General features: G+C 41.8%; 1 protein-coding gene across 6 annotated transcripts in view; it reads right to left on the bottom strand.

The window, feature by feature from the left end:
• The window catches only part of TTC7A (tetratricopeptide repeat domain 7A), a gene marked incomplete at its 5' end in the record, with an annotated part of 177,232 nt that overhangs the window by 17,855 nt on the left and 136,904 nt on the right, over nucleotides 1-22,473 (bottom strand). For 3 of the 6 annotated variants that reach the window (XR_014183642.1, XM_082048591.1, XM_082048593.1), the window contains one exon: nucleotides 21,063-21,265. Coding sequence is in view for 4 of the 6 variants with exons in the window: in XM_082048591.1 (XP_081904717.1) it covers nucleotides 21,063-21,265 (203 nt within the window). Of the gene's footprint in view, nucleotides 1-548; nucleotides 2,550-9,962; nucleotides 10,083-11,509; nucleotides 11,593-21,062; nucleotides 21,266-22,473 lie in introns of those variants that run through there. The other 3 variants (XR_014183643.1, XM_082048592.1, XM_082048594.1) reach the window with 3 other exon arrangements.

Genomic DNA, 22,473 nt, shown 5'->3' with positions numbered 1-22,473 from the left:
GCAAAATGCTGAAATACAGCCTTCTCATCTATCCTGAATAACAGACCTATCCACAGAAATAACTGCAATTTTTAACTCTGTACTGGAAAAAAGGGCTTAAACTTTCACATAATCATCTGCTGTATTTCACAATCTGACTTTCCCCAGCATGAACCTAGGCAATGAGGCTGCACTTCTGGTGAAAAGGACAATATCTCTTGGAGATGGTCTAAGCTACTTGATTATGGTATCTCTAAAACTGCTAACAACAGAGACAATCAGTGCTTTTTGATGTGGACATCTGTCAGCAGAGAAACAACTGCTAACTGTGATGTGATAATCACACCAAACACTTCCACTGCAGCCATCTTTCTGGAAGTCAAGCATGAAAAAAACCTCATCCAAGCACCAAGCGTATTTTGTCTGGATCTGGCTACATTTCTGTAACTGTTTAAAACTCCAAAGTGATATGATGCTCTTTTATAGATGGATATTTGAGATCAGAATGTTCAGCCAAAATATAGCAGTCCACAATTGGTTTTGTTTGCACGTGATTAAGGTGTTTAGCTTTATAGTCTAATACTAGCATTTTAGTTTGAGAAGCAATGTAAGTATCCTGAGAAAAGGTGCCGATATTCTTATATAAATACAAGCCCACGGGATTTATAGAGAATCGGTTCATCAGCAGAAATATCTAGTTGCACTTTACCATTTAGAGAAGTCTTCACTCCTACAGGAGCACCATAGGAGCTGTCAGCTGGGGAGGTACATGGCCCTACAAGAGCTCCGAATGATGTTAGAGCAGTATGGTGCTGTCTAAATCCATGTGTGGGGAAGAATAGCTAATTCTTTTTTTTATTATAGGATTGACTCTAGATAGCCTGCTATCTATAAAAACCATACATGTGATTTCACAAAGCATCTGCGTACCTCCTTTGCATGGAGGAGCCCATCACTTAATTGAAGAGAACGGAAAAAATGGCTGCAACCTCTCCAGAGACAACAGGTAAGGGGACGACTTCTAATGACTAGTAACCTGAACCAAGTTTGAATTAACTGAAGACTTCTGTAGAGTATCTCTTGTTTAGATGGCACCAGAGCTGTCTGTGCTACAGACCAGTTATTTGGCTGTTTATATAGTTTGGCAGTAGTCTAATAATGGATACTGTATTTGGAGGAGAGAAAAACGAATTATCTTGAGAACTGCCAGCGGAAAAACATTAGAGTATCAGGAAAGAGGGTAAAAATCAATCTCCCATGATTTTCAGCAAAACAGTGAAAAAACTCAGCTGCCTAAATATAATGAACTGGGTAGCTCCTGCAACCACACAGAAATGTATGCATCAGATACATTTCAGTGCTGGCCACAGATTTAACAACAACAACAACAAAAAAAAAATCACCAACACTGTGAAGTATTTTTAATCCATATGGAGCAAAGAGGATATTTACAAAGCAATATAACTGCACTACATCCATCCCCAAATCTAGCAAAGCCCTTTCACTTTAATGAGGTAGCTCTGCCTCTGTGCCAGGAGGAACAAGCTTGGATACGCTAAATGAACCAGCCAGTGCCTTTGAGACGTCCAGGGAGGCAGCGATGTGGAAAACACCCACCGTGCAGCAGCACGACACGAGTCCAGTGCTCGTGTGGCTGGGGAGCCCTGGAGACAGCCCGTGAGGGAGATGGGCATCCTCAGGTCTTGTGTCAAAGACTCAAGGAAACACAGACTCCAGCAGCAGCTCCCTGATGGGGATGGTGCACTTGTAAAACATTTACATGTTCAGCAGGATGTTTCTAATTAATCTCGAATGGTTTGCACACCTGCTGGGAGCGACTGCTCTGCACCTCGCCTCCCTCTCCTTCAGCACAGAGGATGCAACCGCCGGGGCTGCCACGCAGATTCGCGCTCCTTGTGTGTGGTGACACTAATTGAGAAAATGGATGGCAACAGCCCTGTTTTGTGCTTGCTACTGTTCTAGGAAGCGCTTTTGCTTTTTTTTTTCCCTTCCCTTTTTTTTTTTTTTGTTTTGTTTTTCTTTTGCATAAGACAGACTGCTCAGGTTTTACAGCCTTCTTGCGAGGGTGGGGGATTTACAAGGCTTTGTGTAGTTTCCTGACTGTGAAGCATCATGACTGATAATGGTAATAAGCCCCTCACGACTGAAGAAAGTACCCGCACAGATCCTGACTACAATCAGGTCGATGGTATTGAGGCATGCTGTGGTTAGTAGTGCAAGGCAGAACAGCCAGCTGTCACTTATTAAGTGCTTTTTAGCCTGTCTTACAAGCACAACCCGACTCAAACGTTTTAAGAAAGGGGTTTATTGATACTGTGTTATATTGTCTGAGGTATTTATGGTTTTGCCTGGAAAGGTCTAAAACTACCAAACCTTCAGAAAAAGCTGCTGAAATTGTATGGACAACCGGCAGGACTCCTGGTTTGTGACTGCTGTCCTGGGCTCCCTTTCTGCATCTTTAGGGAGCCAGCGCTCATCAGTGAGATGTAAGTCATGCCTCAAAAGAATACTTGAATGCATTTGCCTTGTTGTGCTGCGGCGTTGCCCTGCTGTGAAATGAGAAAAATGCATTTACTGTGCTGTGGCAGCAGGTCAGCATCCCAAATGTTCTCCCCTCCAACAAGCTCAGTGGGTCAGAATAATTCTGTTTTGGATTGTACAGGACAGTCTCCTGGGTAACACGCTCCACAGCAGCGCTCAGGGGGAACACGCCCTTGAATGCAAGGCAGTCAATGAGATTTATAATTACTGTGTTTTATAACCTTCTTCATTCAGGCAGGGAAGGATACTGCTGAAGAGATCTCAAACCAGAGAAATTATAGGTTTGCAGCTACATAAATAGTTGTTGTTAATATCATTTGAAACGCGGGCAGCAGAAGGTGCTCTTTTGTCCGCTGTGCTGTCCAGCCTAACACAAAAAATACACTGGCTAGTTCTAAACTCGGACGGCAGTAGGGCATAAACCTCTTGACTTCAGCCACCCTCTCCCAGAGAAGGGGATGTAAAATCCACTCTGTATCATGAAAATTTTGCGATTGCATTCAGCAAGGTGTTGGCTCAAGGCCAGGTCCCAGCTGTCCCCACAGCGATAATGACCGCCCGCCCCTGGGGCGCTGAGCGCGGGGAGAATCCAGCTGCATTTTCACACACGCACACATGTAAATCGTCTGAACACGGTGGCGCTAATGCTTCTGGGATGACAAACCGAATCTATAGCTGTCTCATCAAGAGCAAGCTCCATGTAGAATGCGTTTTATTTTCGGAAAAGCCCGGAGGTAAAAAAAATAAAATCTCCTGGTACAGTTTATCTGATGCTTTGTTTTTGAGTGTCCTTGATGCATAACAGCATGCTATCATCTCTAAAGATTAAAAACAATCCCGTCTTATTGCTCTGCTGGGTATTTTCAAAGAAATTCATGCACAGATGAAAACAAATAAAAACAATGCCCAAGGGCTCTGCATAGATGCTGGGCCTGTAGTATCAGGTAGTCTGGAGACAACTTTAAACAAACACGGACCCCTTAAATCCTTAGCTAGAGCTCCAGCGAGGACATGTTAGCACAATTTCTGTAGTTTTAATGGGGTGAGGCTAGTTGAGGATTTTCAACATCATCTCCATTTTGTGGGGTTTTTTTAGCACATAGCATAACTAGGATCTAGAGTTATAATGTGCAATACTGGATATTAATTATTTTTTAAACTGGAGCTTCAACTTAAGTAGTAACACCTTTGTTCAGGCTTGGTTTAAACAAAAATTCAGAGTAACTAGGTCAGCTTTCATTATGTTAAGGTCCGGGTTTTTTGATGGACTAAGGTATGGGTGGAAAAATTCACCCTCCTACAACCAGTGCAGGATTAGGGCCCAAAATGACAGAATTAAATGCATTATGAACTGAGAGAGCCTCGGGCACTGATGAAGGAACAGTTCAGCTCGCTTCAGTTAACACATCTTTTGCTTTTACTCACTTGGCCTCATTGTTTGGAGGATCTGGCCCAGTAGGGAAATGAAATCCCTCCCCCAGACTCCATTCTGCTTCCAGTCTCTGCTGCTGGCTAGCTCTGACGGACAGCTGCCCGAGTCTCTTCATGAGAAGTCTGTGTGACTTTGGAAAAGTCTGAAAACGGGCTTTTTTTCTTTTTTCTTCACTCCTGCTCAGGCACTAGCTTTGCTCAGGCTGAAAACCACTCTGCAGAGGTGTACTTGAGGGTCTGGCTGGGCAAACTGACTCACAAAATCACTTGCAAGGCAAAATAATGCCAGACAGAACTCACATAAGATGCTCATACCAAGGGCACGGTGTGAATATTGATTTAGGTGTGGTGGTGGTATGCAGGATAACAGGGAAAACGTTGAATACAAACCCATGCTCTGTTGCTGATAAAACAGCCCCACAATGCAGTGTATCGCAATGCACAGGAAGGAAGCCACAGCAGGTCATGTTTAGATTGTACTTGCTGCACAGTTTCATTCCATTATATATATATATATAAAAAAAGTATCCTGTCTGGGTGTTGAAACTGTCCTCAAATTTTTGGACAGCAATATCTAATAAAAATCCTCTCATAGCTTTCCCTCACCCTCTTTAAGGGGCTGGACTTGCTGCTTGGCCAATACTTAGTCCTGGTCAGCCCTGGCCATACCCTCTGCTTGGCCGTGGAGCCCAGGGCTGCTGAGCGCAACCGCTGCTGGCTGGTTGCATGCGGTGTAACAGCACCTGCAGCGGCACTTGAGATGTACAGAAAAGCAGAAAGCCAGTCGCTTTCAAGGCCTTTCTTGCCTCCTCTTCTTCAGGTGGGGATTACCAGCAGCACGGCGGCTTTGTTTGGGACAGTTACTTTTAATCCCTTCCCTGATTTACCCCTTGAAGTGCTGATTTCCCAACAACCTGGAGAATCTGTGGAAGCACGAGGTTCCCGTGCTGTGTGCAGTAAGTGAGAAGCATTAATGTTTAAGAACAGTTACTTGGGCTTGTCAAAGTTATAGGTAGCAGTGGTAGCCACTTGGGGAAGGGGGTGGCATCCACCCCTACAAAACTGCTTCCCTAACCGCCCTCCCTGGAAACAATAAGGCCTATCTAACATCTAAAGCCTAGGCAGTGCCAAAGGCACAGCATATTTGTTTGTTCCTTGTCCCAAGCACCAGAATATGCTGCCACAGACACCTCAAAGCCATCATAATTTATTTTAATTGAAAGGCCGCACCTTCCACCATCAGCTCTGTGCTATCTGAGCAAGGGAAGTCTCTTCTAAAAGGAGCCCTCTCCTACCAGGAGATGCAGAGAAGCAGTCCCTCTGGTTCTTCTCACACTGTGACAGGCTCTGTGACCACTGAGATGGAAAAAGTTTGAACGTTGCCTAGTTCAAAGTATGCAAAAATAGCAGGGCTGCAGTTCCAACACGGCTGCTCTTCTGTCCCTGTTTGATGCCAGCTTGTGAGAGTGAAATTGAGTAGTACAAGACTATAAAGATTCAATCAATTTACAGAATTTCAGTTGTATGAATTTGATTTGATGGGAGTTGTGCTACTACATGTAGATATCATGACTTGTCATATCTGCCTGCATTGACACTACATTATGTGAGCATTCTTATTCCAGAGACTAGTTACACATTGATGAAATCACTTAGTACAGCTAACCAAGCTAAAAATAAATTTATAAAAAATAGGCTTGCCTTTTGACTCAAGGATCTCACATATATGCCATTTTTACTTTGTGGTGCTGCTATTTTCAAAACTGCTATTTCATATTTGCTCGTTTGGGAAAGCTACTTTCAAACAATGGGTTACTTCCAAACCATTTCCTTCAATTGTTCTTCATTTACTATTCAAAGTAAGAGATTAGTTAAAATGGTATATGCTTCCATGTCTGTCTGATTTGCTGCATCAGCCAATAATGATACGTAACAGAGAATTTCTCAGAGAATACAAAATCTATGAGCTGAGAAAATCTTCTAACTGCTGGTGACTATGGTGATATTAAAAGAAAAATAACTTAAAGCTGCAGACATATGAAATTAACACATCTCAAATACTTGCACAATCATTTATCATTAGTGAAAAGCAGTTCTGAGCTTTCAAGGTTGCTTGTTCAATGGATCTGTGGTATTCTAGGAACAACAGCAAGGAATCCTGAGGTTTGAGCCTCACAATGCAGTACAGGGTCATATATGACTTGAGAAATGCTTTACTGTGGCATTTATTTAATTTGACCTAGCTTCATTTGTCAGTGTTAGTCACTCCTGTGCTCTGCCAAGCTGCAAGTGACAGCCTCAAAGAGAAAATACCACTGCCTGTCAATCTGGCACAAAAATTACTGTAACTAGAAGTTCAGAAATTCTAGAGATCTTGTTTAGATGCAAGGGAATAATAGTTCTCTCTTATTAAAAACCATAGAATCCCACAGAAGTGCCAAACCTGCTCACCACTAGCTGTTCTGGGTAACGCTGCCTCAAGGAATATTTACATAAGGATGAAGCTAACCTTTCTCCTTGTTTAAAAAAAAAAAATCACAACCTCAGAGCTGCTTGAGAATTGATTTTAAATGCAATTCATAGTTCATCCTTCGCTACCAATTAGGCTTGGCCGGGCTGGTATGTTTTGTGCAAATGTGCTGAACAAGTGTTATATTTCAACTGTGCACAGCCCCTCTAGAGCTGGTTCGTGTCATGTTTGATGCAGGTGTTAAGGTCTGCAACACACAGATTGGCCTTACAGGCTGTGGAGAAGAAGGGGGAGCTGTTGCTTGTAACACAAGCAGAGATAGAGTCCACAAGGATAGGTTTACCACTGAATGGCAAATGGTGTTTGAGGTGCTAATAACCAAGTAGCAGCTTTCCATGACCCCCAGGATTAGCAGCCTCAGACATAGGAGAGCCAAAGCATGGGCAGTGGTTCCCAGGTACCAGCTCAGCCTCCCACCCTGCTCGCTCCAGAATCACAAACCGCTTACAAATGTAGGCCTCACTCCTCCAACAAACTAGACTCCTCCTGCCCTGGCCTGGTTAGTTCCACAAGGAAAGTCCTCTTGAGAATCTGGCTCTTCAGTTTCTTACTCCATTCTACCCTGGGGTGTTGAAAAGGATGCTCAGGTGGTGCAGGAGAAGCTCCTCCCATCTAGGGCTTCATAACCAAATTTAAGCCTCTAAAACCAGCTGACACTGTAGCTCGGAGGTACACAAACGTGTGTGTCTACACACAGACACACATTTACTTCCTTGCTGCAGGTCACAGAGGATTCCAGAACCATTCCAGCTCGGCTGTTTACAAACAAACACTGAAAGCGTAAAATCACAAAGTCACATCAGGGTCCCTCTTACCCAAGGTGTCTTACTCCAACAGCTTTCCAATGACTAGCGATTTCCCAACAAGCCTGACTTTACCATGCTTCTCTGCTTTTGTTCATGTGCCTTGGCAATATTTTTCCTTATTGTCTACAATGTGGAAAAGAACCCCTGAACACGGTGTGGCTTTCTGTACAAAGGGCCCTTCAGTGTTGATATCAAAATCTCAGCATAACTCAGAGACAGCAGCTGTGTGTTTTATTTAAGCACTGACCCAACTTAATCTTTCACTTATTCTGAGTGTAAAAGTCTTACTTGCTGTAAGTGATCATGATATGTGATTCACCTCTGGTCTTTAGAGACCACAGGTCTTGCTTGTCACTTCAGTGCCCCAGTCTCCCTAGAGCCCCAGGCAGAACTGCATTTGCTGAACAGTGACACCTTGCACCTGGGATGGAATAACAGCTGTCCAGGGTGGACATCAACTGGAGAAAAGCAGCTCTGCAGAGAAGGACCTGGGGATACTGGTGGACAACCACTGAGCAGGAGTCAGCAGGGCAGCTGTGCCGTGCTAAAGGCTGATGGCATACTGTGCTGCATTAGATAATGCATCACAGCAGAGTGAAGTAGTTATTTCCTTCTATTTGACAGAGATCTGGAGCACTGTCACCAGTCTGGGGTTCTCCAGTACTCGAAAGATGATGACAAGCTGGAAAAGGGCAGGTGAATGGCCACTGAGAAGGCTTGGTGGGGACCATGATATTACGAAGAGTCTGAGAGAGGAGCACTTATTCAGGCTTTCCATCTCCAGGCTAAGGAGATATCCAATTGTCATCTTCAGCTATGTAATGGGTGAACGAAAACAAGAAGGCACCAAACTTTTCTCAGAGGTGCAACGGATTAAGGTATGTCAAGGGAAATTCTGGTTCGTTTGCTATTTAGATGAAATTATTCACAAGGAGTGGTGCAGCGTCAGAACATGGGCCCTGAGCGGTGGTGGAACCTCCATCCCAGGAAATACTCAAAGCTCAGCTGGACACAGTCCTGAGCAATCTGCTCTATGTATTTTAAGCTGGCTCCACTGTGAACTGGAGGTGGGACAAGATGACCTCCAGAGGAAAGGTTCTTTCTCACCTGAATTCTATGATTCCAGCGTGCTTCATGACATGTGCGCTAAGACACTAAGTGCACTTAATATCATCACCGGTGTCAGGTATCATCAACACTTCCATCAGCTGGAACACCGCCGAGCTGACTCAAATACTGTATATCTTGTCTAAAAGCAATTAAAATGGCACATGGCAGTTTTTGTGTATCTCAATTAGCCTTGTACCGTGCATGTTGACATTCAAAATTAGCTGACTTGGAGGCCTGTTCCCCACTCAATTCAGAGCTTATATTGAGCTTGCCTGGTTTGTTGTAAAACTCACTACGGCTCACAAAGTCCATCCCTCCTTCAGAGTCACTTGAACCACAATTTGGATTTTGAGGGAATCAAAGCAAAGCTCACACAGTACAAACCTGATGAATCAAATCCTAAAAGATTAATGATCCTGAATAAAGCAGCAAACCTCACATAGAGCTCCACAGACCTGTCTCTTCTTTTATTGCTTTGCTCTTAGGATGTAAGAGGAGCAGCCAGCAGTGACGTCTCTTCCACATTGGCATCTATTACTGCAATGCTAAGTGCTAGCTCCTATCACCCTCCTAATCCTGTTTGGGAAGCTCTGCTACAGCATTTACGTTCTTATCTTTGTTTAGTCAATGCTGGCAAATAAAAGCATAAACAATCTCCACTCTACAGACTGGCACTCCTGAGATGCTGCCATTCGTGTTCCAGTTGATTTTTATTTGCAGTCTCTTATGCTAGTGACAATCTTGGAAAGCAGATATAGCCCAGCAAATGACGCAACTGTAAAAACTGATGTTTTTATGGGCCTACTCTTTGTATTAAAATGAATGAATGAACAGGTGAAGACAAGCAATGAGAGAAGAAGGGGGCTAAATATGAAAACATCAACACAGTAATTTCTCTGGAGCAAGTCAATGCAATTTTAACTCGGTTCCTGCCTCAGGCCATGCACTAGGAGATATTCAACTGCCTCATGTGACTAATTTAAAGAGGCATGTGATCTACAAATATAGGCACCCACTTCAATTGCAGTCTCCCTCCATCTTCAGGGGAAGAATGGAGCTAGACTCTTCCACAAGGCAATGCAGAGCAGTAGCCTAACAAAAAGGGTTTGGAGAAGTCCCTCTCTCTGGGCAACAGGTGGAGAGAGCAACCAACTCATCTACCTGTGCTAAAGGCTGAGAACTAGGCAACATGAATTTTCACCTATGACTTAAAAGCACTTAAAATGGAATTGCCACTTCAGACTCTCAGAAGCAAAGAGGGAGAATAAAAGCCCATTGTTTTGCTTATTTCTTACAAAGCCGATGGCTATTAAGTAATGCACAACAGAAAGATTACGACCCACGCGACTTCCAAAAATACTAGTAATGAGGACCGATTTAGGCAAATATTATATTTGACAATACCAGTGAACTGCATGATTCCAGAAAGCAACCACAGGACAAAGATGCTCAAACCTGCTTCTGATTAAGCAGCTCCCAGCTGGTAAGCTGCACCCAACGACTGTCTCCAGTCTGTGCTCTTCCTGATGGAGGAAAGGTTCAGCTAACCACACTGCTCATAAATCTCCCCACTGAGAGGTCATTAGCTTGAAAATCCCGTTGTTCTTCAGGATGCCATACAGAAGAGCTGCAAATCCATTAAGTCAGGTCTTGCAGATATGTATCTAAGGAGAATACATGGCATTTGGTGATATATGGAAACTACTGTGTTATACCTTCACACAGCTCACAGGAGCATCTCTTTCCAAATTAACATTCTTGCCACCTGACTCTCATTAGATTCACTCAACTGTTCTGTTAATCTTGTATTTTTCCTCCCAAGGGATTAACATTGATTTTTTTTTTTTGTCTTGAGCACACACACAGGAAGGTCATACTGTTTCCTACGGGGTGGATTCATTCAATAAGGAACTGTGCTATCAAACCTGACTTGACGTTATTGTCAATAGAGCTGAGCTGCCACAATGCTGCTTATTTTTAAGAGAATTTCAGTGTAACTCTCCTGAGTCCAGCTACATCCATCATCCCACTCTATGATACACACAAGATGCTTGACAACTCATTAAAAATATATATATAAAATGGAGGTCAGGGCTCTGTTCCAGGGAAGCCCTACAAACATTCAAACTCCACATCTAATTTATAAAATAATAAAACTAAAGATAATTACAAAATACTTCTGGGAATAGAAGTTCTTCAACAGAAAAACGAAATAGGAAGGCAGGACCGCAGGTGGGCCTACAAAACATTTTTAGCCAGACATGCTGGGTTTCAGGTCACATGTGAGGACAATATGAATTCAGACACTGGCAGTCTGGGCAGGGCAACCTGCACGCCAGGATGGGCAAGAACTGGTTTGGGTTTGGTTAAGTCCTATTTCCAGGGACCTTCTGGGCTGCCCCCTGCCTCGTAAATTCACCAAGCTCCAGCAGAAGTTTGTTCTTCCCACATGTCCTCCTGGAAGGCTGCTCCAGAACTTCCCTGCACCCATGGCCAGGAACCCTTTTTTAACCTCCAGCACCAATTTACAGTAGATAATGTTGCATCCTTTAGTTGATACAGCTTTTTTTTCTCCCCACAGCATTTGCTATTTGTTTCCACACATACCTGCAGACAGCACATGCACCCCTTCCCAGTCTTTGTTTTGCTATCCTGACAAGTCAAGGTCTCTCTTGCTCATCCCTGACCATCATGGGCAGCTTGGGTTTTTTGTTCTCCTCTTTTTCCAGCTTGGGCTCCTCTCTCTTGAGTACTTCGGCAAAAAGATATGCAAAAGTCATGTTAGCAATATTAAACAGCAGCTCATTGATAGGCTGGAGCTTTATAGAAGCATCGGGAAGGACGAGAGGAAAGAGCAAGAGGAGTGCTTTCAACATGTAAAAAATGCACAAGTTTAGATGTCACAAAGAATGAACAGGAAACCTGTTTTAAGCCCCTGCCTCAGGAGTTGAGTTTTCCAAAGTGCTGAGGAGCTCCTCCCAATTTCTTGGTCCTGGACTGTTTGTTCTGTTGTTTACAGGCACTCCTTCAGCACCTCTGGAATAAGATTCTGACCTAAGTGAACCTTCAGATTATTTGTACTGAATTTTACCTTTCTCGGATAAAACAGCAAATAAATAGCATTGAAAGAGCCTTCTAGGGCAATTCAAGGTTGTGTTAATCTCCTGCAGAAATCTACAAGGCAGAGAGGGACAAAAAAAGAAGAAACCACCTGTTGAATGGCTAATGGAAAAGATGTGATTTTAACTGCCTCTGAGTGGTCAGTGCTTTACCTTGGTATTTTAGAGTAAGTAACAGTCTGTGCTTTTTGCTGTCTCTTTTATATCCTTTCTAACGCCTTCCCCTCCCCTTCTCTCTTATACACCTATATATCACCAGTTACCTGTTCTCCAAATGTACTGAAGAAATGCAGTGTATTGAACAGAAAAAAAGAAAAAAGAAGAGAGAAAACATTGCTAACAGCTTATAGGGTTTTCCCCACACTGAGGGAAAACTTATGGGGTGGACTAAACTGTTTAAATGTTTTGTACTACGACAGTAGTCCAAAAATATCCTGCTGGAGACTAGGACTTAGCAAATACACCCTTCCAGTGTTTTCTTGTACGGTCCATATTAGGCAGACCTAAGAGAGTCCCAGAGTCTGTAGCTCTCCAGCTGCATCACGGAATACGTCACTGTCTTCCTTTGGGCTGCTAGAATCTCCTGTTGGCTGTCACTATTACTTGCTTAATTAAGAAAAAAAAATAAAAATAAAAAGGCACTTTGTTCAAGGTTGCTCCATTTTTGGAAAGGCTTGTAATGACTGTCTACTTGAATGTGTTTTCTACCCTTAGATCTGTCATCTCTCTCTTAAAAATCCAACCCCCTTCTCACCAGGGGAAACTGCAGAACTGGTACTGCTACAAAGATGTTCTGCTTGCACTAAATTTGCAGAGCAGAAGGATACATTCACTGTCACAGAAAGGAAACACCCTTCCTCCCCCCTTGCAAAAAGCTATTTTTTGCAGGCGTTGTCATATCTTATCCCCAGGAAGAGCAGAGGGCTGTGCTAGGAAGTCCTCAGACCCATATTTGCTTCTGTTTACTCTGTCCTTCACAGTGCTGCTGTAACACTTATCAATGCAATGGAGGGCAAGGCACAACACAAAGGCACGCTCATCTAATGAAAATAAATCCTTGCAAGAGGAAGAAATAGGTCCCAGTTCTGTCTCCTAAATCCCACCACAATAATGTTTCCGCCGCTACTTACATTTTAGGGACATGAGGGGACTCAGAGCTGTAAAGCACATCATTTGTGCTGAATAGTTGCAGTACTTTGCCCCAAATAATTTGTGGTCCAAAGCCCCAAATGAATAAAAGCACCATAGGAATCTACACATTTAATTAGAATAAATAAGATTTTGTGCTTACAGAGCTCCTGTCTATATGCACAGATACTAATTAAGCTCTGCAAACCTGAGCCTCTCCAGCCTGTTGCCTTCCATGGAGAATGACCCAGTTGCACTTTGTTCCATGGAAGAGGAAGGACCCACCCTGCTGCACAACAGTAGTAAAGCACCAATCTGAAGTGTTTTGACAAACATTTTTCTATTTCCATGCATTTTACTGTACTATAACTCAGAAGCCACACCGACCTAGGGTCACACAGACACAATGTAATTAAAAACTACAGCCAATACATACATCAAAAGCTTAAAATAATCCTCTCTCTTGAAGGTTTTACATACAGAAATCCTGGATAATAAAAATAAATAATAAACATATCTGATACCATCTAAAAGTATTTAAAGTAATGAACTCAATGTACACATGAATATAAGAAAAAAAATAAACAAGTAACCCTATTTTTAAAGGCTTTTTTTTTTTTCCCTCAGGAATTTCTCAAATATTTCCTTTATTTGTTTAGGTAGTAGCTGTAATAATGAAATATATTCTTAGTACCACAAAAGCACAAGCATCCACTTAATCAAAATTACTCAGTCCCCAACTCTGCTTATCACATTTGCCAAAACAGGAGCAAGGGGAGCATCAAATACAGCTAGGAAGAAGTATCTCCAGAACAGATAAAAACAGGTCACTCATTGTGTCTCTAGATACAATTAGCCACCTAATTACACTTCGGACAAATGCACAGTTGTCTTAACTACAGGACAAAGCATTTTAATTGTGACGTTCAATTCTTTGTAAACAAATAAAAAAAAAAAAATGAGCAAGAAATATCACTAGAAAATGGCAACAGGCCACACAATACTTATCTACGAAATAGCAAACAACTGGATAAACTACAGACATAAAGAAGCTTCTTAGATGATAAATAACTCTATTAATATAAAAACTATGCTATTTTGTTCCCACGTTTAAGCACAGAAAGCATTCTAACTTCAGCTTTCAAGGTAAAAATGCTTTTAATTAGGGCTGTAGCTACCTTACAAGACATACAGACCTTGGTGTGATGAGCTATGATAATTTACCCATGCTGAGAATCTGCCCCATGATTTATATAATTACTTTGTGGCAGCATGAAACAAATCCCCAAGGAAGTAACGCATGTCATCCTTGAAAATATTAAGCAATCAAGCCATGTTTTTATTATGTGAATGGATGCCTTTGAAAACAAGAATGCATGCACCATACTGTGAGGTAAAATCAAACAAATGAACAGAAATAATTCATTTCCATGTTCTAATCAGTGGAAACTGTAGTCTTCAAATTATCCTGATGTTACCAAGTGCAAGTCTAGAGACAATAGGTTGACTCTTCTACTAAAATGAACATGAAACTGCATCCTAACTACACAATGAAGGCCAAATTAAACAGTCCAAGACTCTTTGTAAAGGCTCTTTCTCCTTATTCAGGCCTTGCATCCAACTGAACAATTAAGAGCAGCAGCAGATTTAAACAAAGCATCATATAGTTTTTAAACTCTCTAATCAAAAGCAATGTACTTATTTTAGGCAGAAGGAACATAATCTGTACAAAAACCTGTTCTCAATCAAGCTCTTCAGCTTCTAGCACTACCAGCAGATGGAAATTTGTGTTCCAGCAGCTAAAGGGGAGTCTCTGGCAAGCAGAATGAAGAATGTGTATTAAAGACTAGAACTGCATGTTTGCTGGCTGTGTTGTATTCACAGACTGGGACTCTGACATCTCTGCAAGGACCCAAAACAACACCGTCACACTGCTCATCGCTACTATAAATCACAGTCCATTCATTAGAGATGCTGACTGTTCAGAAAAAAATGAGCCCCTACAGGCACAAGGAGATGGAAACAGAGCTAACGAGATCAGGTTAATACAAAACATTTGAAATAGAACATTGTACTTGCATGAATATATATATATATACACATAATAATTATATGAGCAGAAGAACATGGAGCAGTGAGGATTTTTAACACTGAATCTACAACACTGCCTAATTTTTTCGGTAAGTGCATTGTTTGCTCTAGCCTTCCCACCTTAAAAAGAACTGTAAGAAGTGCAGAGAGAGGCAACAACAATAACAAAAGGAATGGGACTGGTTTGGTGATAGATATCTACAAAATCAGGAATGGGAAGGGGGCTGAATAAGAATCAGTGGTGTGCTATATCTTCCAAAATAAGAACAAGTTGCATCAGTGTGGCTAGGAAGAGCTCATCAAGAACACAAATTCGGCAGTTTTTTGTACAGCACAAAGCAGAGCTGCAGGTCTCTTTCCCGGAGGGTACTGTGAATGCTGAAAGCTGACACAGGTTCAACACAACACAAGTTCACAAAGGAGAAATCAGGTGTGAATTACTAAGCAAGCAGAATCAACGTCTACTTCAAGATGCCCCTGTGCTAAATCATAACCTTAGAAGTACCACATATGCTTGCTCTGCTTTAATTCTTTCCTAGGCACGCACTTACGCTGCTGTTGGAGACAAGGACCAGTTGAACCTCTCGTCTGACCCAGGACAGCCATGCCAATGCTATGTTTAGTATCTACTTGCAGAAAAAATTCCTGGTATTAGCTTCAGAGTCACTTGGAGGGACAACTGGATGGGAAGGCAGCTTTGCAGAAAAGGACATGGTGGACAACCAGCAATGTGCCCTTGCACCAAGGCAGCTAACAGTACCCTGGGCTGCTGGGCTCCCCACTACAAGGGGACGTGGACATACTGGGGAGAGTCCAGCAAAGGGCCACTGAGATCATTAAGGGACTGGAGCATCTGTTGTACAAGGAGAAGGTTGGGACTATTCAGCCTGGAGGAGTCTCAGGCAGGACCTTACCGATATCGTTAAATAACTGATGGTAAAGTGTAAAGAAGATGAAGCCAGACTCTTCTCAGTGGTAACCAGTGACTAGATGGGCACAAACTGAAACAGAAGAAATTCCATTTAAACTTGCAAAAAAAGCTTTGTTTATTGTAAGGGTGATTAAACACTGCAACAGGCTGCCCAGAGAGGTTGTGGCATCTCTATCCTTGGAGATATTCAAACCCCAGCTGGACACAGTCCTGGGTACCTTGCTCTAGCTGAACCTGCTTGAGCCAGGGGTTGGACTACATGATCTCCCAAGATCCCTTCCAACCTCAACCATTCCATGATTCTGCTACATGGCTGATACCTCCCAAATTGCATTTGCCAAAGGACCTTCTCCAAAAACTAACCAGGCCTTCCTGAGGAAAGGCCAAAATCTATATTCATCTCAGAAAACATGGGTCACAAAACAGCCTACAGCCAATTTGTTGGCCCAGCTCAGGTGATTTAAACCTAGGTGAGTGGGAAGCTTGTTTTTCCAACTTCAGTTGGGGGGGTACCATGTGACTGTAAAGCCCTTGGTGTGTCTGCCAATCTTATGTTTTGTGGTGGAGACAACAGTCTCTCTAAGAAAACACAGAACTCTCATGATTAGCACAACCCATGTTGCCTGTATATTCAATTTGACTTGATTATGGAACAAATCAAATACATTTTCTATAGATTATGTTTTCCATCCATTTATGAGATTACAACGCAATACAGAGATACATTATCAAGACTACTTTCCAATTTAAACCTTCACAAAACTCACCAAACAAAACCCAACATGTATTTCACTTTGTTTCGCTATGAAGCATAGGAACGATGCAGTGCAGACAGCTACATGGCATTCTGATAACAACCTTATCATCCTTGCCCCAGCCTTCAAGAGAAGTGAGGAAGCATCACAATCTTCTGCTGCAATCAATAAGACTCAAGTATGGGTCAAGCAAATTTTTTCCTTTGTTTTGATGGTATTTTTTGTTACTTTCATTAAATCTGGCATAGCAACAGAGATGAGAGTGCCCATTTCTTTCCTTATAAATACACAATTATCTTTCTTCTCCCCTCTTGCACTATTACGTATGGAGCTGTAAGAATCACATCCAACATGCTGGCATTGATTTTCTCCTCTGAATCAAATTTGAGGATGGTGCTGCATTCACTGTGGCTGGGAAAGAAGAAATTTCAATGTCTTTCTCCCATGATACACAGGTAGGTGGATTTGTGTATCACTTTACAAGGAGGTGTCATCTGCCCCAGCTTATGTTGTATTTTCTGACTTGGTTGGGTACATGTCAAGTTTTGTTTATCAGTGTCTCAAAGCTGTGTATATTGTGATGTTATATAATCAAATTTGGTACATACTGAAAGAAGCAAGCTGTGGTTATTTGGTTGAGAAATGTGCTGTCAGAGATCAGCACCTGGCATGGCTGACTACTTACAGTGCAAGACAAGGGACAGGGGCTAAACTCTTGTTTCTGGACCAGTGAAGATACCTACTCAGTGGCAACTCCATCAGCCCCCCAGGAGGGAGAAGTGCTCTATGATCTTTGCAAGCAGGCCCCAGAGGGAGCCTGTGGAAAGGAAGGAGAAAAACAGAGCTGTTCTAGCAAAGGGAGGGAAGACAGAAATATGTGAGACAGAACGAGGAGAAATGTGGAAAAAAATCCCCCAGCAAGTTGTGTTTCCTGAAGAGAGCTGTAGTCTTATGGTATGTACAGTTACTGTGGGCCAAGCCAAGCTAGTTGTTTCTGGCAGCAAACAGTTGTTCAACCAAAGGAGTAGCTCCATACATTACCAGGAGTATTTTGGTACATAAGTACATTCCCAATAGTCCCAAAAACTGATTCTATGTGTTTTTTCCAAGTGAAAACAGAACCCCTCAACAAACGTGCTTCCTTAGATAAGGTATTAGCCAGCAGTATTTACTTTGCAAAGGCCATTGGTGGAGTCTTAATACAGGTGTAAGGATCCTGTGGCATCACTTATAAACTGCAAGCACTAGCAAGAAGCAGCACAACTATGTGGCATTTCCAACGTGCCTGTGGTTTGCTAACCACAGTATTGGACACCAGCTGCCAGAGCCCCTGGGATGAAGCGGAGTGTGCTACCCACCCGATCAGATGCTCTCAGCACCGCAGCCCTTCTCCTCCCCTTGGCAGTACGCTGGACATGGAAAGCACACTGACGTGATAGCTGTTGTAAACACCCTACAGTCATGGTAAAACACAGCCATTTTCAGCTACTCAGAGAAAGACCCTGTGTTTATTATGGTGGTGACTCTACCCTGTGTAAAAGTGAAGTTATGGACACCCGATGGACTCATTCATTGCTAGATCTGTGCCCTTCATTTAAAGCCAGCAACACTCTTCAGGTTGGAATTTTCCAAATATACCTTTGACAACCCAGTTCTAAAAGCCCATGGGAAGAGACATGACTACTTTGCTAATTGATGCTGATACACCAGGGAGAATCTGCACTGTCTACAGCAAGAGTTTTCCCTTAAAGTGGACTAGGTCAGTTGGATGGCAACTGCACCAAGTCAAACAGTAATTCTCTCAGCCAGACCCTCTTCCCCTAAATTATTACACATCCACAACAGTTATGACTAGAGTGGCAAAACTAGGTACTCAGATGTTTGGGGAGACCAGCACTGAAACAGCATGTGTGAATTTGACTTCAGCTGCCTGTGTATGTGTCTTGCTTAGTTTCAAGTCACTTGGAACTAGCTGATAATCTAGTTTGGCCTCTTGCATAATCCAAGACACACTTCCCTCTGGTAGGAGGACTGAACATATTGTGCTCAAGAACTAGTATTGTTAATAACAGTACAGCTAGTACTTGGCTAATACATACATTTCAGAAAGGCATCGAGTCTTCTTCTGATGGACTCAAGGAGATGCAGAATTTACCACTTGTTACATTATATCCTCAGTTGCATAAACCATTTTAAGTTCTCCATAAGGACACTGTTTCATTCTATGTGCAGGACAAAATCACTTAGCTAGCAGTCATTCAATATTTTATTTTTGCCCTTTTTATTCGATGCATAGCCTTAAAAAACTTGTTTACTGCACATGATTCCAGCTCTGTTCTGAAGGCAGAATGATTAATTTCTTTACAGGCTTTTCTATAGTGCTCATCAGATGCTTCTAACTTGTTATGTGCAATTTCCTTGCTTTTGGAAAAACATACAAAGGAATGACATTATGTGGCATCCTATAACTACTGCCATGATTCATATCAGCAGGGATAGACCAGACCTTAGCTAACAGGTGTAAACCACAGGCTGCCAGCATGGCCAAAGCTAAAGGAGATGAGGCACACACTTAAGCAAGTGATTTTCACTGATATTTGCTGGCACCAGGTTGGAAAGATTCAGAATTTTAAGGAGAATGCAGACTATGAAGAGGAAGGACTTGTCTACGTTCCTTTGTCTCTCTCCTAAGACCGACCCTTCTAACTCACCCTTTCCAACATGCCGACCCATCAACCCAGGTGTCTCGGCCTGGTTCCTCGACTCAGTCGCATTCTTCTTATCTATCTGGTATTACCCAGTGTTACCTATCTTATTGTATCTTATTTTCTTCCTATCCTTATTTGTCTCACTTTGTTATTGAGTTTATCTTTCCTCTTTCATACTTGCTTATGGACTGAGTTTCTGCCTCCAAATTCCCCATCTCCCTGTCTTTTTCATCTCTCCTAAATTTCACTCCCATCCCTTGGCTAAGAGATGATGGAGCTCACTGGGGTTTGAGGGGAACGAGCATTCACAGACTCCTTAGAGGTTTCAGAAATATGTATCTATTAAGTACACATAAAATGTTTTTTAAAGGTTATCATTTGGATAACCTAGGAATTATTTTCTTTGGGATGGTAAAAAGCACATTAATGATGTTACAAAGACCACCCATTCTTGACCAAACCTGGAGACACGAAAGCACAGTAAAGAAGACATCACAAAAGCTTCTAAGGTCTCTTCTTTAGCCTCATTTTCAGAAACGGTTAAGTCATATTGGGTGACATTTTCTGAAGTAAACTAGGACAGCACAGATATGCATCTCAAAAATTTTTATTCCAAATGGCTATAGTTTCAGAAAATTGCAAGCAACTGAAAGAGGAAGACACAGTACGTGGTTCTGCCCATAAAACAAGACAAAAATGAAAACTATTAGTATAGTGTTGCTATCTAACTTGATGGCTGCTCTGATATCAGTGACTTGTCTGAAATTCTGATGCTAGCTGAGCAAAGAACACCATTATATCTTGCCATGTTTTTACTCACTGATTTTGTAAAGGCTGGATCACGGTAATGAAGTAATATTGCCCCATATAAGCCTGACATACGCATAGCTGTTTTGCAACCTTCTCTTGACATATGCACCGGCTATTCACTTGTTGGTTTTGCACTAACCATTCATCATTACCAAATATCTCTTCCCTTGCCTGTAGGTTCTACTATTTTATCTCAATCATAACTTCACTTTACATTTGCCCTCTTTTGCACTGATAACCCTTCTGTTTTGGAGTGGCCTGCAAACCTCATCAGGACCAAATTTATGTCAGGAAATACAAATCTGCTAGCAAAGACAGAACGTGGTCACATGGATATAGAATTCCTATAAGAATTATATTAGTCAAGAAAGACCTCTAAAATCCCAGAGAGACCTAGTAAGGGCTACAGTTGCCAAGACACATCCTTAATGAACTGTGATTAACTGTTCTGATTTCATAAGAGAAGTGGGTTTTGGTCTTCCACAAAGCTCCCTGTATTGTTATTTTTATTAAGCTCTAGGCCCTGCGTCAGTAAATAAGTTTGTTTGGGGGATGGTGCAACAGAAAAAAAACTTCCTGGGTAGGAGCATTACCAAAAAAACCCCACAAATGTGGAGTCACAGCCTGTACACAAGGTTGGAGGCTAAGCCACAGCTTAAGACAGCAACAGATTAATTTTATAATAAACTCATTTGAGTAGACACAAGACTCTAACCCAAGGTTTACAAACCCCGTATGTATCTACATTGTATATCTATATTCTGTTGTTATTTAGTTTAGATATTTCAAACATCAGTCGTACCACTTATTTAAAATGCATAACAGTTAGCAGGAAAAGCAGCAGAGCAGTGAACTGACTTGAAAAACCATCAGCCTTTGTCAATTAAAATATTTACTTCTGACACAAGTCCTAATTAGCTAAAAACATTCAATCCAATCTTAAAATAGAGGTTCAAGCTACCCAATTTATTCTTGGAACAGTCACTTGCTCTCAGGATTAGGAAGACAACAGCATCCAGAGCAAGCATGAACCCTCTCCCCTCTTGTTACAGTTAATCAGGAACATAAATACTATAATGGAGCTGAGCCCCTGCAAACTCACCAGGCTGTGCATAATTTCCACTCCAGCTGGATTCACTGTGAGCGCTTCATCATACAATTGCCTAGCCTCCTCCAAATTGCCTTTCATCTCTGCAAGCCTCCCACGCATGTACAGTACAGCATGAGATGTGGGGAAAAGACTCGCTGCCTCCTGGATACAAAAGCCTGCTTCTTTCAGATGCTGCTGTTCCATGAAGAGCTCAGCTAAAAAACAAAAAAGACTTTTCCATTAGTTGAAGTAAGTCAGAGACCTTTCTTCACATTCATTACATATCATCACCCTTAAGCATATTAAAACATGAAGCCATGATCATGCACAGTGCTCTACTACTATGGTTAGTGGATTGACAGAGTGGATTTTTTTTAATGCTAAGGGCTCTATACAGATGTTCATAGACATCTTTAGGTGTTGTCCTGACAGAGGAGGGCCTTAAGGATTCCTCAATCAGGAATGTAAACAGTGCTGAACTGAGCCCTAAGGAAGCAGGGCTGGTAGCCACTTGGAGTCATCTTTTGTATTTCCAAATAACCTGAGGGAAAAAAAGAACAGAATAAGTAATCACTGTCTAACTGAGAACTTTAAACATGTCAGAATAATAGGATACATCTGACTGAGTTAGATGCTAGAAAACTTTTTTAAAAGAGTATGTCCACATTTTAAAAGATGATTAAAGATGCTTATTTGTCTAGTTTATGAGATAGCTGGCTCTTAAGTGTTCAGAGACTATTAAAATCAAAAGGCTTGTATCATAGAGACATTGTTTATTCACACATTTACTTCCTCAGACATACTCTAAAGAAAACCAAAAGAGAGCTCTTGGAAAAGACTGCTCAGTCATTTACCTTCTCCAACTATCAGCAACTATGTTAGTAGCTTTCTTAGGAAAAATAATATAACAGGCATACTAATGTGCTTTACTGGCAATTTGTTAATCAAATAATTTCTCATGTAAAACTTAACATTTCATAACATATCTCATGGCTAAACTTTAACATTTCTGAGGACTTATTATGCATTTAATCCTTGCAAAAGGCTTCAAAAGTAATACTCAATTTTCACTGCCACGTAACTGAAAAAGGAAACTGTATTTTTAGATACACATATACGTATGCATGCACATACATATATATAATACTCTCTCTTCATACGGCAGCCATTGCTCTTTGGTCCATAAGCTGTTTGTGTTCTGCATGCTATCGCTGCAAAAGCTCCAAGTCTCTTGTTTTGTTTCAACTGACGTGGAAATGCAGTAAGTATTGACAGCTCGAGAGTCCAATTTGAAATAACTAATTTAGGCTCCAGATTTAGAGAAATAATTCTGAAATTAGACGTGACCTTAAATGCCCTGACTTTTAAAGGCAATGAGTATTCTCAGGAAGTCTCTGTGAGGGGGGAAATTAGCCTGAAAATT

This window comes from Streptopelia decaocto, assembly GCF_964273445.1.
Source record: "Streptopelia decaocto genome assembly, chromosome: 3".
In the NCBI taxonomy this organism is placed as follows: Eukaryota; Metazoa; Chordata; class Aves; order Columbiformes; family Columbidae; genus Streptopelia; species Streptopelia decaocto.
The sequence above is the reverse complement of the archived record's forward strand: the minus strand, read 5'-3'. Positions and strand labels throughout refer to the sequence as shown.